The sequence below is a fragment of the Nestor notabilis genome, unplaced genomic scaffold, assembly GCF_000696875.1.
Source record: "Nestor notabilis isolate BGI_N333 unplaced genomic scaffold, ASM69687v1 scaffold7570, whole genome shotgun sequence".
Taxonomy (NCBI): domain Eukaryota; kingdom Metazoa; phylum Chordata; class Aves; order Psittaciformes; family Psittacidae; genus Nestor; species Nestor notabilis.
Window position 1 is genome coordinate 7,917 of NW_009909613.1, and position 16,617 is coordinate 24,533.

The 16,617-nt window shown below is 35.2% G+C and overlaps 1 protein-coding gene across 1 annotated transcript in view; it reads right to left on the minus strand.

The window, feature by feature from the left end:
- Positions 1-14,073, minus strand: part of LOC104404832 (glycine receptor subunit alpha-3-like) — a gene marked incomplete at both ends in the record, with an annotated part of 19,776 nt that extends 5,703 nt beyond the window's left edge. The window contains one exon of the mRNA XM_010013396.1: positions 13,973-14,073. Within this exon, the coding sequence (XP_010011698.1) occupies positions 13,973-14,073 (101 nt within the window). The remainder of the gene's footprint in view (positions 1-13,972) is intronic.
- Positions 14,074-16,617: the final 2,544 nt, after the last annotated feature.

A 16,617-nucleotide genomic window follows, 5' to 3' on the forward strand; every position in this document is an offset into this window, starting at 1 on the left:
TCAGTTGTGGTGACTTCCAGTGCCACTTCTATAACCTGAAGGCTGCCATTGTCTGAACAGCTGCTGTACCCTGGTTCTACAGGATGAGATTGCTTTATGGGTCTGCAGTTGCTCCACTGTCCTTTGAAACCCTTAGCCACATGGTGAACTTTCTCACAGGGTCAGGATGCTGTTTATTAGTTTCATAGGGCTCAACAAAATAAAAATTGGGAGATCAGGTAACTGTGCTTTGTTCATGCTGAGACTGAGGCCATTATGGACTCCAGTACTAATATTTTGATTAGCAACTTCTGACACACAGTGAAAATTAAGGTACTTACAGAATATATTAATTTCTTCTTCATTATACTGATACCTATAGAACTATATTCCCACAGCATACAGAATATAACTAGACTGCCTAATGGAAACTTCTGCACAAGTCCTGAAGATATTAATTGACTAATTATCACAGGTTTATTTAATGAAGTTTTTAATATGCACTGTATGTGGAATCCTTCTAGATATGAGAGAAGGATACGTAAAAGCAAATTTCCAAAATATGCCCTTCATTTGAACATTGCATATCACCCACTCTCATAATTTTTGAATGCTGCCATTTGAATCAAATCATCAAATTTTCATGCATAAATGAATAATCCAGAACTCTATTTGTTGGAGTTTCAAATACTATTGCAATTTTGACTAAAATATTCAAGTGAAATCTAGACTTATCTTTTGCATAATGTTGTAAAATGATTCTCGCTTTATTTGATCTAGCTCACTGTAAAATTTTAACATGAAAATCTTACGGACTTTCTGTGAACACAGAGTAAATTTAAAGCCACTTTAAATTTATGGTTTTATTTTTCTTGTATTGTTCTTCATATAAACAACATGAGAAATACTGTTCTTGTGAAGATTTTTTTTGTTTTAATCTGATAACTATGGCTCTTTTTTGTAATGAAAACTGGATATGATCCTCTATTCCTAAGAAGATACCACAGATGAACTGGAAAGAGCTGCTCACAGGAAGACTGAAGTAAGGAATGAAAATTAGCAGGGTTACCTGCTGCTGAGGAATGAAAATTAGCAGGTAAAAATCAGGCAGAACTAGACAGAACTACTAGAGTCATGGGGGAAACGAGGAATGATTTAAATGGTTTATGCAGATGTTGCAAGAGAGAGGAATATGTATCAGGAAAAATAAGACCCAAGGGAATCCTGGCCTAAAAAAATAACCAATGTCTTGAAGAGCCTCTTCAAAGTAAGTATACTTTTATAACTATAATGAGTTATTTAATTTATTGAATTTGTTTATCACCCCATGGGGAATGCGACTATTCGGTCTCCCTTTATCCCCGCCTCGCTCACCCAAGCTGTCAGATGCTGAGTTATCAGGTATTCAGTTGCTAGTGAAATAGTATTAGTAATTTCATATTTCAGCACAACATCCTAGGTACACCAACCTATGAAGAAATATGTAGAGCATTTGTTACTTGATTTTCCATTTTGTTTCTTGGGTAAATGAAAAATATGTTTGGTCTTTGTTCTACAAGACACTGTGGTTGCCTTATGCATCTTCAACATACTTTGACATGTTTTTATTGCTGCCTTGATTAGTATAATTAGACAGGATGCCCTGTGGTATATTATTACTTTGTGATAATAACATCGTTCCATTTCAAATTTCTTCACTGGCCCTAAGCACTGTGCCTGCACTTTAGGCAACCTAATTACTTTGGGTAAATTGATGGAGTTTCCTTAGTTTTCCTTTACATAACTGAAAATTTCAGACTGGAACAAAAGCTATTCAGCTAATGATTTCTATATGCCTTGATGACACTTCCCTAGTATAGAAACTCAAGTATCTAAATTTAAGTAAGCCCTTCAAATTGGTAAGTCATTTTCCACACAGATTACCAATGTCATTGCAAAATCAAAGTAGAAGACCCTTGAAATTTACACTGACATGTAAATATAAATCAAATGTAAACATAGTTTGTATAATCTGAAGGATTCCCCTGTATTTCCTCATGCTTAATAGCTCGAACTGCATGATTACCGAGATTATTTATGATGAGGCCTCTTCGAAAATACATGACTACCTCATGTAGTCATGTATGGTCAGGAAAGGAATATAAAGAAGGTGCAGGAAAGGAATATAAAGAAGGTGCAGGAAAGGATGGTGTAGGACTGGACAGGAGAGCCAGTTCTGTGACAGTAGTCAGGAAAAGTTTGCTTTTTTAAAAAACAGTAGTACAAAGGACTTATGAGTTGATTGATGACTTAATTGACATCAATTAATATATTGAAGGGTAAATACTAGAGGGGGAACACATTTTAAATCTAAAGACAAGAACTTCCTTAATTATCAATAAACTTAGACTGAAGTGAAATGGCTCATCCTTTTGATTATTGATCTTTTCACTGGAATGATTTATTATTGCAAATAAAGAGACTATTTTTCTATTAAATCTTTGCATTATTGCAGGTCTGAACTGCAGCAAGGATAGTGCATATATCTATGGCAGTTCAATTAATGAGTGAAAAATTACAACAGATTCCATGTTCCACCATAAACTGTAACTCATTAATCTGTCAGAGATATACCATAGCAACTAAAGAGAAATTAGCTGTGATTTAAATTGATTGCTGAGTACTTTTTAATTGACACATCAAATCTGTGTCAGAGTACTAAGATTTGATTAGTGCCAAACATCCCTAAGAACATGCTTTTCTATACTGAATAGCTGTAGGGCATTCATTACAAGAAGCAATGTAGATGTGCTGTTGATTATGATAGTTTGTGTGACTCACAGAATCCTTCCTGATGATCTGTCCCTAGGTAATTCCATAGGTGGAATATCTCTTTCCAGATCTGCTTTTGGCAGTGCGTAAAATGAAGGCTGACCTTACTGTTCTTGATCTGGCATTACAGATCCCATAGAGATGCTATGAGCAACTGCAGTACTGTACCACTCCCTCAGTAAGAAACAGCTTTGTGAATTTTCCAGACCCACATGACTCCTCCCTCATGTCTTTATTGATGGGCCTTAAGAGAAAACCTTCCTCTTTCTAATCCTGTGACTCTTGAAATTTTGCTGTATAAAACAAGTTCCACACATGAAAACATGGAAAACTTTCCTGTCTAGTCCTGCCTGAAGTTAGTTGGCTAAGCACTTTGCTGTTGATTAGGATCTCTAAATTTAAGCCTTTGCAGGCTGAGGATGAGCAGTAGGGCCTGTTCAGTTCCTGGATAAATGTTCTAATCCTAGACTGGTTTAAAATTGTGGGTGCTCTCACCCCATCCAGTAAGTAGAACAGGCCAGATGTTTTTGGGATTTGGATGAGAGCTAACTTGCCTCTGACCTCAGGAAGCTTTAGGAAATTATTTGAGCTATTCAGAAAAGATTGGTGATGGATTTTGGACAAAGAGCTCTCTCTTTCTTTGTTCATGGATGTATAAATGCAGATTTTAAGGTGTACATTAATATTTTTAATCTTTCTGGTGTTTTGATTTGTTTTGCTTATCTTGTGCTTCTGAACTACCAAGTATCTAGGTGGGTGTCCTGAGAATAGTTTTGTGAAAGTTTTATTTAAATTTTGCCCAATTCCTTTGCAGAGTTTGACTCTAATGACTGCCCAGCGGTATTCATATTGAAGTCAACAGAACTAGAATGTACTTGGCAAAGAACTATCTAAAACCAGGACTTCAAAATTGGTATCTGTAATATTACATGTCTCAGATTCCCCTGCAAAATCAAAATTCAGAGTTCAGCAAATATGTATATACACTACTTGTTCACCAACTACTCTTCCTAGTGTCCCCTGCTTTCATAACTTTGGATTCTGAAGTGATATGGTCTCTGCTGATGTTCTGCCTTGGACAGATGAATGTTGCTTGCTTTCTTTTCTTCTGGGTTGAGTAATATGTCATTTACCATCACTGCTAAGGGTTTGGAGGATGAGCACTGTTCTGTCACTACTCCAGTTCTGTCTTTCCCTTACTGAAAGTGTAGGGCTGTTTACAGGATGCTTATTAGTACAGAGCTATCAGTCTTTGCCATTCAGGCCATAGCTAAAAGAAGAATATAGTCAGTATTTTCCGTGATGACTCCTTGATTTTTAGCATCTGACTCCCTCGTCTTTATTACAAAACATTGAAAATCTGTTGAATTCGGCAGTGTGCCACAAGACCTACTGATTTTCCTGGCTTTAGGATTTAAACATTGCAAAATGGATAGGTTTAGTTGGGTTTTCTTCTGGTTCATTACCAGTAGCAATGGCTGGATTTTACTTTCTGTGCTCCTAAATAATTGTCGTATCAAAAGTCAAAGCCAGTTAATATCTAGGATGTTCACTCTTAAAAAAAGTAATTAAACACAGTACTGACATATTGTATAATAACATTTGCCACAGCTCTTATTGCATGTTCTAGAATATTTGTTAACTGAAGACTGAAAAGACTACTTCGATTCTTAATGGAAGTTGTGTGTTCCCAAGTCCTAATGCATTACTCTAAAATCACATTTTGCAACTTGTTCAGTGTAATTGCTTTTTTAAGCTTTAGCTCAGGGACTTTAAAAATGTTTGCACTTTAAAGTTCAAGCAGGGAATAAGAAATTAGATGAAAAAGGACATGACAATTATATGAACAAACATCATACACTGAGACTCTCTCTCCATAGATTTTTGCCATGTTCTCAGTTGACAAAATATTCTGGGGTGCTTTTGTTTTGTTTTGTTTTGTTTTTCTTTCTGCAGACAGATGATGTGTCCCCAGAGATTCCTTTGCTCTAGCAGCAGAAGGTATTTCTTGCTAAGTGAAAACTAATAAAGACTGACTAGAAACATCAAATTTTCAGTATTCTATCCCTTCAATCCTACTAGGAGTCAAGTAGCTAACCCCTTATTCAATTTAAGTCTATAAAAGAAGATAAAAGAACTAAAAAGAAGATTGTGTTAGATTCCACATATTGTATCACTTGATGTTTGTAGAGGGCAAGCAGACTAGCAGTCTTCTTTAGATAGTAATGTTATGTTGTGCCGATATATTGGCTTTCACATGTTCCTGTACATTTATACTCTGGAAATCTATTAACTGAAAAACGAATCTAGTAACTGAAAGATCAAGCAACACAAAGACTACTTATTTTTTAAAACAAGCAAATAAATTCAAATTCTCCAGAAGTGCTTTTGAAGACTATTTTTTTTATCATTAAAAACAGGTAAAGAAGAAATAGTGAATACATACTTGTTCTTCATCATGTGTATTCAATATATTTGGTTTTAATTCACCTTCAATTTCTTTATGATTGTGATAAAGTGTTTGATCAATATCTGCTCACACTGGCCCACATTGTCTAACAAGAAATGCCTTGGGAAGGTAGCTGCCTGTTATTTAGTTGTTTTTTTTGTGGTTTTTTTTTTTTTGTTTTGTTTTGTTTTTTTGGTTTTTTTGTTGGGTTTTTTTTGGGAAAGAATGATATGGGATTAAATTTACTTCTAGGGTTTAATAATATTTTGTGGAGGATTGCAAGTGTGGATTTTTCTGAGCTGTGGAAAAGTCTGCAGCTAAAGGGATCTAATGTTTGTTGGCTTTGCTGTGTCAAAGCTCTGGATGAAGTTTTTGAGAAAATAAAAGCTTCATCAAGCTGGAGCACTAGAGGCAGAGGAGCAGAGAGGAGCAGAGAAGCCTGTGATCTGGTATTGATTGGTTACCTACAATTTGGAGAGAGAGAGGAAGGTGACAGTTTGTAGATCCCTGTCTAGAGACACCTGTATGGTGAATCTAGATGGCAGTGTAGTGCTTCCTGGGTAAGATGGTTTACAAGATGAAGGAACAAAGGAAGTTGCCTGGAAGTGAGAGAAGATAACCCAGTTTCTGTGCTTTAGTCAACTAACTGGGCCTGCTGAGGACTACGTGATAAGCAAGACAGATTCTGAAGTCGCACAAGTTATTTTGTGCTGTTGAAGAAAACAGTCTGTCTCAGAGATGCTGAGTAAATTGTGTAAATTGGATTAGAATCTAGGAGGATTTAGGGAAAAATAAAGATCTGGCACCATTGTTATAATGCCAGTAATGACATAGGGAGGGGCATGTCAGCCAAAAATTCATTATCAGCCCACACCTTGCTGATCCCATTGGCTTTTAAAGAAAAGTAAAGCCTGAATTATAGTCTCATAATACTTCTTTTTCTACCAACTCCTAATGACCATATTTGATAGCATGCTGTGTATTCCTTTTGGAAAAGGAAAAAAGCTATGTGCAAAACATATTCTTATCAGCTTTTTTGATAAATGGTATAATTTTACTGTTTAGTATTAAAGAATTATAAGATGGTTTCAATTTTTTGGGATGTGATTTAGGATGTTTCTTTCCAGTATGAGTATGATGTATAAAAAATGTGAGTGCACAGCTCTTTCATGCTGAGTGGTTACTTTGGCTATTATAACTAAAAATGCACACCCAGAGTGCATAAAGTACCAAATATTCACAATAGAATGAAGACATAAGAGCAGAACTGAATTTTTAAATGATGCCAAAATAACTCAAACTTATTCAAAGAAGGAATTTCAGGGTTAATGCTTCATGTAAGGTGTTTGTACTGGAGAACTTTTCCAGCACATATTTACTAGAGTCAAGAACAGAAATCAGGAACAAAAGTGACGATTGGAGAATCCTTAATTTTCTTAATTCATGTTAATGTAACAGTTATTCTAAAGATGGCTGTTGCTTTTGTTTGTGTAAACAAAGTGTTAGTAAATTACAGGTTCATAGAAAAGAAAGGAAGAAAGGCTAAATTCTTACAGTGATAAATAGGGATTTATGGACTTAACTCCTATTAGTGCTAATGGGAGTTGAGGACAAAATCTCCATATATCATGATGAGATTAATTTCCATTGCTTAATACACATCATAAGGCAGCTACACTAAAGATGTTTGAAAAACTATTTCTTTTGGCCTAGTCCTATTTTTTTTTTTTTTTTGGGCGGTGAGTGTTTTTGTTTGTTTGTTTTGTTGTTTTTGGGGGGGTGTTGGTGGTTTTGGTTTTTTTTTTTTTTTTATTTTTTTATTGTGTCTTTACTTGGTATCTGTGGTCTTACAAATTAAAGAAACATTATGAGTGTTACATTCTTATAACCTCAATGGAATAAATCTTCTTATATGATTGCAACAAAATACAAAACTTTATAAACAGCATACCTCATACAGTGCGAACAGACCTATGTAGTGATGCCGCAATCATCTTTTCACAGACACTCAGCTTTTCTATAATAGTGACTGAGTAGATCTCAGCTTGCAAATTAGTTGTCTTTACAGCTTTTTCTGGGTAACGCTGTAATTGCCATAGCAGGATATAGACCTTTCACAACTGCTAACCTGATAGCTTCTATTCAGACAGGTTGAAAAGACAAATATAAAGATGTAAAAGTAAGTAAGAAAATGCTGGAGGAGATGGGAGTAATGCCATAGGCTTTTATAATGCAGTGCTGTACAAAAGCAGGCAGAAAAAGTCAATGTAAGCAAGCATATGTAAGAATTAATAGGAAGTGTGAATTTTTCTCCAGCTTTTTTAGAACAAGATGAGATGGATATGGGTAAACAAAGTACATAAATATTTGGCTAAAGGCTAAGTCTCCCTTGGAATGAGGAAATAAAGATTTTGCAAGAACTTTTTATAAGGGCTGACATGTAAAGAAACCATTTGGGTTTTAGACAGCATTAGAACAGGTGATGAATAGGATTATAAAGCAAAATTATCTGCAGGAGTAAGGACTTGCACTGATCATGTAGGAGTTCCTTTCAAGTCTTCTCTTCCTAGTACAATTTTAATTTTTTTTTTTTTAATTTAAAGATTTTACCTTTCGATCTAAAGAATGTTTATTAAAATAGACCAGATAGAAGGAGAAAATTATTTCCTATAGCATGTTTGGAACAGCTGATTATACATATATCCTGGGAAATATTTATTTTAGAAAAAACAGAAAAATTACTCCTAGGCTTAGAGTACTAAGGCAACCGCAAGCCTGGATTCAGTCTTTTCTTCAAATGAGGTAAAAAATATTTGAAGGCAGGTTTCCCTCAATGTAAGTAAAACTTTAAGAAAACATGACCCAGCACACATGTGGAAGGCTACCACTGCCGCCTGCTCCTTAGACCAATGAAACAATCTCTCAGTGCTGTGTTCTAAAACATTTACAGAATCGGGTGTACCTCAAGTTGGTATAGGTGTATACCTGATTTGACATTTCGCCCAGGACTAGGAAGTCAAAGCAGAAGACACTGCATCTGCTGGCAGCCGAAGAGAGATTTTGTGGATTATCCCAGCTTGAACAAGTGGATAAAGCCACTGAGCTTTCAGCACTAGGCCTTGAGGTACTAGAGCATTTTCCATGTTGTGTGTGACAGCTGGGACTATAAACTGCTGGTTGTTTTTCATGAATCTTGGAGATTTTATTCAACATTTAACATTTTGTTGTTGCTGTTATTCATTACTGAAAACATTTGTTTGTGGATTTGTGTATTGGCAGAGTATTAAAGTGTTTAAGCATCATGTCTTAGTCTTTTGTTAAGCTGAATAACAAAAAACTACTAAAATTTAGGAAGATGATCACTGTTTGCTTTGTAAAAATCTGTATAAAATTCTCTTAATTTAATTTGTAGGTATAGAACTGCATCTTCAAGTACCACAAAAATAGATTAGCAGTGAGCAGTCTATTTTGAAATGGGAAAACCTGTTGTCAGTCTCGTCCTGCAGCTTTCCTACATGAGCTCAGAGTGCCTGTCTTCCGCATGTGCCATAGTCTAGAAACACTGTTCTTGCATGTTGGGAAACTTGAGATATTTGTCTGCTGGCAATAAGTAATAAAAGTTATGTCTGGAAACCTTGACAGCACCACACAGGTCTGTAATTAGTCATAAACTACCCTTACAGATGGGTATTAAGATCCAGATGATCTGTTTATATCTGTAGAGAAAGGTAAACGGAACCAGCAGTCTTTATTTCTGACTTACATATTTATTCTCCATATTACATAAAGATCCTACTGAATTTCAGCTACAAGTTCCCGAAAGTGTTACAGAATTTGGCTGTGACTCAGACAGCAAGCCTTACTGGGATAAATATAAAACTTATTCCAATTCATCTTCCAAAAAATCTTGAAATAAATTACGGTCACAGTCACATAAATGAATTAAACTTACAAGTCAGAACAGCTGAAAGGGGAAATTTAGTACTTGATTGTGAAAACCTGGTATATTAGGTTTCTAGATTCTGCTTTTAAAGCATTCAGTTTTTGCCAAGGGACCACACCTTTACTCTGTTTGTGCCCATTACATGACTGCTGTCAGTGAAAACTGTTAGTCTGACCTTCTGTTTTACTGTAGATACTTCCTATTATCTTTGCAGACCTATGACATGTTCATGCACAGAATATAGTCCTTTTCAGTTGCTGCATCACTTTTAAATCTCCGTTAATGCTCCAAATACATACTGAGTGGGATCCTCTGTGGCAGTAGTCTCATCTAAAGCTATTGAAAATGTCCAAGATATTTTCAAGCAGCTTTTCATCGTTACACTTATCCTAGCCTGTACCTTCACAGTCAATCTAGAGATGTTGACTGCATGAAATATTTTCCTTTCATACAGGAAGTTTCAATTCTTCATAAATCATTGAAAGGATATTTAGAAAAGGGAGGTTTTGAGACCTGGAAACGAGAACTGACTGTTCTTCCAGTATTTTCTCAGGCAAATGCACTTTGTTATTAGGTAAGATTGCACTGTATCTCTAGAGCTTTCAGCAGAATTTGGCCTCACGACAATATCTAAAATAAACTTGAGACTTGGTCTTGAGTTGGTTTGTTGCTGGTTTACAGTGACAAACAACAAAATTTAGCCTCATGTTTAATAAGATTTGTCCATTTTTTACCGACATGTCTCTATCCATAGTTTATATTTCTGTTTTTCTGTATATCTATGTTGAAAATACTGGCTTTCAAACATGAAATATGTGGAAACCATCCCTGTAAATGAGCATCTTTTTCAAATAACATAATCACACTCTGTTAACCAAGGAATGAACACTACTGCTCCCTAATAACTCACTAGAAAGTTGCTTCTGAAAACAGTTTAAAAACCACTGGAGGTGCCAGAGAAAGAAGCCTGCCATCAGCTTCTGCAAAGGTCATCAACTTCAGCAATGGTAAAGCTTCTGGTGATTTTTAAGGATCAATTAAAGTAGCCATTTTTGCTGGTCCAAACCTAAACCAAACGTAAGAGTCAAAACTGTTTTCTTCACTGCAAAGTTCATTTGCTGCCCAAATTCCTGAAATCTAATTCTGGAATGATCCAATCCAAACACTGTTATTTTTATTTTTTTTTTCCTGAATCATTTATATACCATCAAAAGAATCGAAAAGGAAAAAATGACATTTCCTTTACTTTGTCAGTGTCATCAAACGAGCCCAAAATGCTGGAGTTACTTCCTGAGAAAAATCTCCAGTATAGATGCCAGGAAAGAATACAGTAATATTCAGATTTTATAACACAGAAAAAGAAGGTTAGGAAAAAGTACAGAACAGTACAGTCATCCTCAGAAACCTCCTAGAGGCCAGGAGATAAACACAGTGAGATTATTTCTCCTCATTTCTGACTTGCGGTGTAAGGATGATTTTCAGTGTTAATAGGGAACCAGATTTTCCCAGATTTGGAAATGCAGCTGTTGGTACCTGATAACCATCAAGTTCAGTATTAGCTGTACTAGCCTCTTGATGCATAGTGCCAACCAACCTATCCATCTGCTGCACCATCTATTACAGTTTATCAGCAAACCAGATGCTTGACCCTCATGTTTTTATGCACAGCTCCAATTGGTCTCATTCTTAATAGGCACCTAAACCCACCTCTTCTCCTCAACACCTGGTAGTGATATGCAATATAGACCCTTGATCAGCTATTGCAAGCAGTTGGTGCCATGCCACACCTTGTAACTTGGTGAGATAGACAGGAATTGGCTGTGCTACCCTTGTCTAACTTTTCCTTGTTCTTCTCTGCTTCAGCGTGCTGTTGTACTGTTGTAATATCATCCAGTAGACTAAAAGTTTCAGAGCAGAACTGCATAAAACAGTGTTTTCCATTGCTTCTTATAAAACTGACTGATTTGGAGCTCTTCTATTTGCATATTACAGAATTTCCATACAATGTGGAAAATACGCTGTATCTGGGCAGGGTGATATGATGCTGTCTGCTTAGAATGAAAGTTCATCAGGGGGATTTGCACGGATTAATCTGGACATATAACAAACTGGACAGCTGCAGAACCACTAGAATGTGAAAAACCTCCATCCATAACTCAGGCTATTTTGCAGCTGATCCAAGTTTTTTGGGTTTTTTTAACCAATTGTTTTTCTGTTTTTTCTGTGTTATACATAGCCGAGGCAGCAGAGGGAGCACAAAGATTTTGGTCATCAGTGAGAGAACCAGAGAGACAAGGAGAAGGAGAGAGACAGTGCTAAGAGCAATCACGTCAGTGGCTTGATATACTCGGACTTCTTTAAAGCTAATAGATTATACGCTTATTCATTATTCAGCTGGTAGTTTTAAATATCAACGACACTTCAAGGTACCACTTAGTGGCCAGGTTTTATTTTGCAGTTGTTGCTTACTTGAGCTCTTCTGTTTACAGTTTGGAAAAAAATATTTATCAAGAATGTAGAAGTCTTTTTTGAGTCTAATAAATTGTTCTAATAACTCGTTTTGTGCATAAAGTTTTAGAATAAGTGTTAGAACACAGGTACCTGAATTTTAAGGACTGCAGTAAACAAATAGTAACATAGTAACAATTGCTAAAATACTGAACTGCGGTGAAGTGACTTTCATTCAACAATGAAGAAATTCATCTTGCAAAATAATGAAAGATGGTTTTGATTGTAATTTTAAGATAGGAAGATGTTCATATTTTTCAGAAGATGTTCATCTTCAGCTTTGGGAAGAAATTAAAGCTAATAAAATACACAACCAGAAGTGTCATCTACATAAAATCATCTGTTTTTCTGCAAAGGAAGATTTGGGTCTCTGAGGGGTTGACAGCTGCTGACCATAAACAAAACATACTGTGTAGCAGTGAACACATCGTAAACAGAATACCAGCATCATAAAGGCAGCATTTGTCTTAAAGTCAAGGTTGTACTTAATTGTTCAGTTTTTGAATGCGTATAATTGACAGAATGAAAAACCCTGTGTTTCTGACCAGGTTTGGTATCTTCTGTAACATAGTACCTATTTTTTACAGATCAGGCTGTAGTCTATCTCAATTGTTTTAAAGTACTTTCAAGGCAACACAGAACAGAATGGAATATCATTATAAAATAGAAGTATTGTACCAAATTGCATTGAAAGGAAATGTTTCTAATTCTCTGGTCATAGAGAGAAAATACACTTGAGATGTGAACTCAGGCATTCTCTTCCCAAATTCAGGACAATTTTTTAAAATGGTAGCAACTTTGTTTTTCCAAATATGGTTTTTATAGTGATCTAATTGCTGGATTTTTGCACTTTACTGACCCTGTGGTGTGTCTCCTGCTTTGTACTAGATACACCCATCCAGCCATTGAAAAGTAGCTGTGGAGCACTATTCTAATCATGTGGTATTGCTTAATTCTCTGATCGAATCTGACTAAATCTGCTTGGATGACATGTCAATCTGTTTGGGATTTGCAATCTGTCAAGGCACCCAAATACAAATTAAAGTAATTTTCTACCTGGAAAAAATCATCTGCCTTTCTCGGTAACATCTGCCACTATGTTCCAAGGTGGGTAAAGATTAGGTAGCTGTGAATATCACTTTGGATATGGGGTGCATACATATTTGACTTTATGAATTTATGTTATTGATTTCCTAACTACAGGTCCTTGGTACATTCAAAAGTCAAAGGTCTTTTTTTTGCTCTTACTGGTAATTCAGAAGGATGGTTTTTGCTTAGGGTCATTCCCTCCCCTCTTTTTTTTTGGGGGGGTATACCAATTATTTTTATTCTGTGTTCTGTCACTTCAAGTATGTATCCTGACCCCTGAAATTGTTGGGATTTCAGAGTATTTACTTTATTTGGATCTTACAGACTCACAGGTCTTCCTTCATCTCTCTATAATCTCTATAATCTGTCCCCAGATTACTATGTAACTGTTTTCAAAGGTATCTATTTGCCATTCTTCAAAATATGTGAAACACTTGTATGGAGAAAGAATGTCTATATCTCCTCTCTCATCAATTTTTAAAGAGTAAATCTGTGCTCCAATTTATTAACATGTGTGTTTTACCTGCTAAATAGTATTATCAAAGTTTTCTTTGTCAGTTCACAGTTCAATATCTAGTTTTATTATCTTTAGACCTGAACCTTTCTTTCTCCTTATTTTCTTAAAATCTCCAGTCTTCTTGTACTCTATCTTCTGCCTTTCTTTAATAGACAAAATATAAGTGTACTTACAAAAAGCATATTTACCACACTCATAAAAGTCATGATATACCAGATCACTGTTTCAGTTATTCCATTATCTCTGTGCAACAGCTCTATTGATGAAGGACTTTTAAAATAAAGTGTACATCCCTATATGCACTGTATGTAATGAAATTATAAAATATTATTAACAAAGCAACTTAATGAAGCGACATTTTTGAGGTTAGAAAAGTGGAACACTATTGAAACTAATATATATCTAATTGAAAATAAGGTGTTTGTTACAATTATCAAATAAAAGTTATGGAGAAATGAAAATAAGCCCCCAGCCCTTGGCTTTACTTGTGCGTTTGATGGTATAAAGATAATTTTTTAAAAAATCAGCTGCCGAATTAAATGTTCTCACTTCTGTTCTTAGAAATGGATTTCCTTCTTCATTTAGTTCCAGGTGAAGAGAAGCCCTAGCTAGCTTTTGAGCTCGTTGAACATATTTAACTTGAACTTTAATCACTGCTTGAGGTAAAATATCTTACCATGGTTGTCTCTGCAATGGATCCAAAGCTGTTTATAAATATGTTGCATGTGACATTAACTGGAGGGCCTGTAAAAGAAAAAAACAAAACAGTTCTTTTAGCTTATTGACCGACTGTAAAATAATAACAGTCATGATTTTTTAAAATTTAATTATGATGAAATAATGCTACATGCACAACTTATTTAATGCACAATTAAAGTGAGTATTTTCTAATAAATTTCCTTTTGATTTTTCTCAAAGGCATGCTACTTGACTGGCCAGTTTTAGCTATAATAAAAAGAGACAAAGTTGATGACAAAGTTGATTACAAACTTGCACAGAAACTTCTGTGCAAAAAAAAAAATCAACATCCTATTTGAAATATATAATAAAACAGGTTTTTATGTGTTTTTCAGTGAGCAATGTATGCACTTCTCACAACAATTAGGGGAAAAAATAACCTTCAGTCAAGGCAGCTGCTACCTTTAATGTTATCTGCCATCACTGGTAACAGAAATACAGTGCTTCTCCTCTTATCTCTACTTTTTACAGGAACAAATGTGGATAAGAAAGAAAGACTTAGATTCTACTCTTATTTTTCTCAAATCCACAAAATGGTTAATAATCTGTTTAAACTGAATTTTCTGTTACCATGGGTCTTCAGGCAACTGTTGTTCTGTCTTATCTTGCATGTGTGATGAATCAGTAGTGGCAGCGCAGTCGTTATGATAACTGAACAATGAATTGTCTCTTCATGGAAAAGATTTTAAATTATTTCTCTGAAAGTCTCTAAAAATGACATGGTGGTAGAGCATGCTAATTTGTCCATTAAATCTTATCAATTTCAATCTGTGTGCAGCAGAAACAAGGTTTTTCCATCACAAGGTATTTTAGTCATCCTCCTGGCCCTTAATATTTTTATATATCAATAATCCAGTTCAGCAGAAGCTGGTTTCTTTTTCTAGTTGTAAGCAGTCACTAATAATGAAAGATCTGTATCTGACACTTGAGGATTGGTCTTACAAACCCTTATGTAATATTTCTTTTAGGGTCATTGAAGAAAGAAGCTGCTCTGCCACTGCTGGTGGTTTGCAACTAACAAAATCTAACGTGACCAATGAACTCAATATTAATTACTTGAAGAACCAGAATGTCCATTAAAAATTCTGCCAATAGGACACGCTTTGGAACATTCTTCTTTCTTTTTTTAGGTAGTAATTGTTTTGAAGTAATTTCAACAAAACATCGTTACATGTACTTCAGTCACTGTAACACACAAGACTGCATCCTATGGAGCAGAATTCTCAAGTAAGGAGGTATCACTCTGCAGTCACTTTGACACTATTTTCACTTTGATATTTAGTTAATTATTTAGAGCTGTTATTGAGTATATCCACTGTTTCTTAGAATTCAGAAGCTTGACATAGACAACTCCTGAAAAGGATCAAGGGAAAAAGAAAAAGCAGGGGAGATGAACAAAGGCAGAGTCAGTAAAAACTGTCAGGGAGAAAATTGTACTTCCTGGCTATGTTAGATTATTTCTTTGCAAGGCAGCTTTCCTTTCAAACACTTTCATGTTATAGTGCTTGTCATCATTTCAAATTTGGTATGATACTATCTTGTTTAAATCAGTACTATGCTTTAAGGTATAAGTGTGCTATATCAACAAACATAGATTCTCTTATAAAGAAAAAGCCCTAAATCACTACTATGCTTCTTAATTTCAAAAGCAGCATTACAACAATATAGTTAACATCTAGTTAAAAAGAGTACAAAAGGAGAAGCTAAAAGCAGCTTGCAAATGTTTTACAGATTATTTAAAGATACTGTGCTGAGAGTAAAAATGAACTTCCCAAAACATTAAAAAGAAGCACAAACGAAGCTGTTAAAACTGGAAGTCATATTCAAACACAGGAACTCAGGCATGTGGAACATAGATTAAAGACAAGGAGAAAAAAATAGAGCTGAAACTCACTAGACACACAAAAGCTAACAATGATAGCTATCTGCAAGATGTTAAAAATAGACTCCTGCCAACATCTGGAAGGTGAAGTCAAGAGATGATTAAAAGTAGCTGTGAAAGTGAAGAAGGTCAGAACAGAAAAACTAAATGAAGTCTTTGTAGCAGCATTTGTCTCCAATTGTTAGCTGTGTCAAATACTGTAGCTATTCTGATGGAAGATTTGAATGAGGACTGTAGAATGTTTCAGTCTAAGTGATCAGGAACAAACTGACAGGCTGAGGTGGTATCAAGCCAGGCAGTATCAAAATCTTTGTAAAGTTGTGGAAATACAAGTCACTGTGAATCAGCTATAACCTGCATCAGTTTTGTTATCAGGGGAAATGCATACCTTGTCCAGCAAGTGTAATTTGAATTAAAAAAAACAAATCAGTCTTTAGGTGTGATGGTGGATGACATTGACAACGAACTTTATCCCTATAAATCTTACCTCTGTTCCAGCCAAACTGGTAGAAATTATGACAACTGTTGTGATTAACAGATGTGGATTAATATTATTTTTGCTGAAACAATGTCTCTCAGATCTACTGAAACTCTTTGAAAGAGCGGATGAGCACGTGGGTAAAGGCATATGAAATAGAAGGTAAGATGAAATAAATATTAACTTTATAAATTTAACTTTATAATTAAATTTAACTTTATAA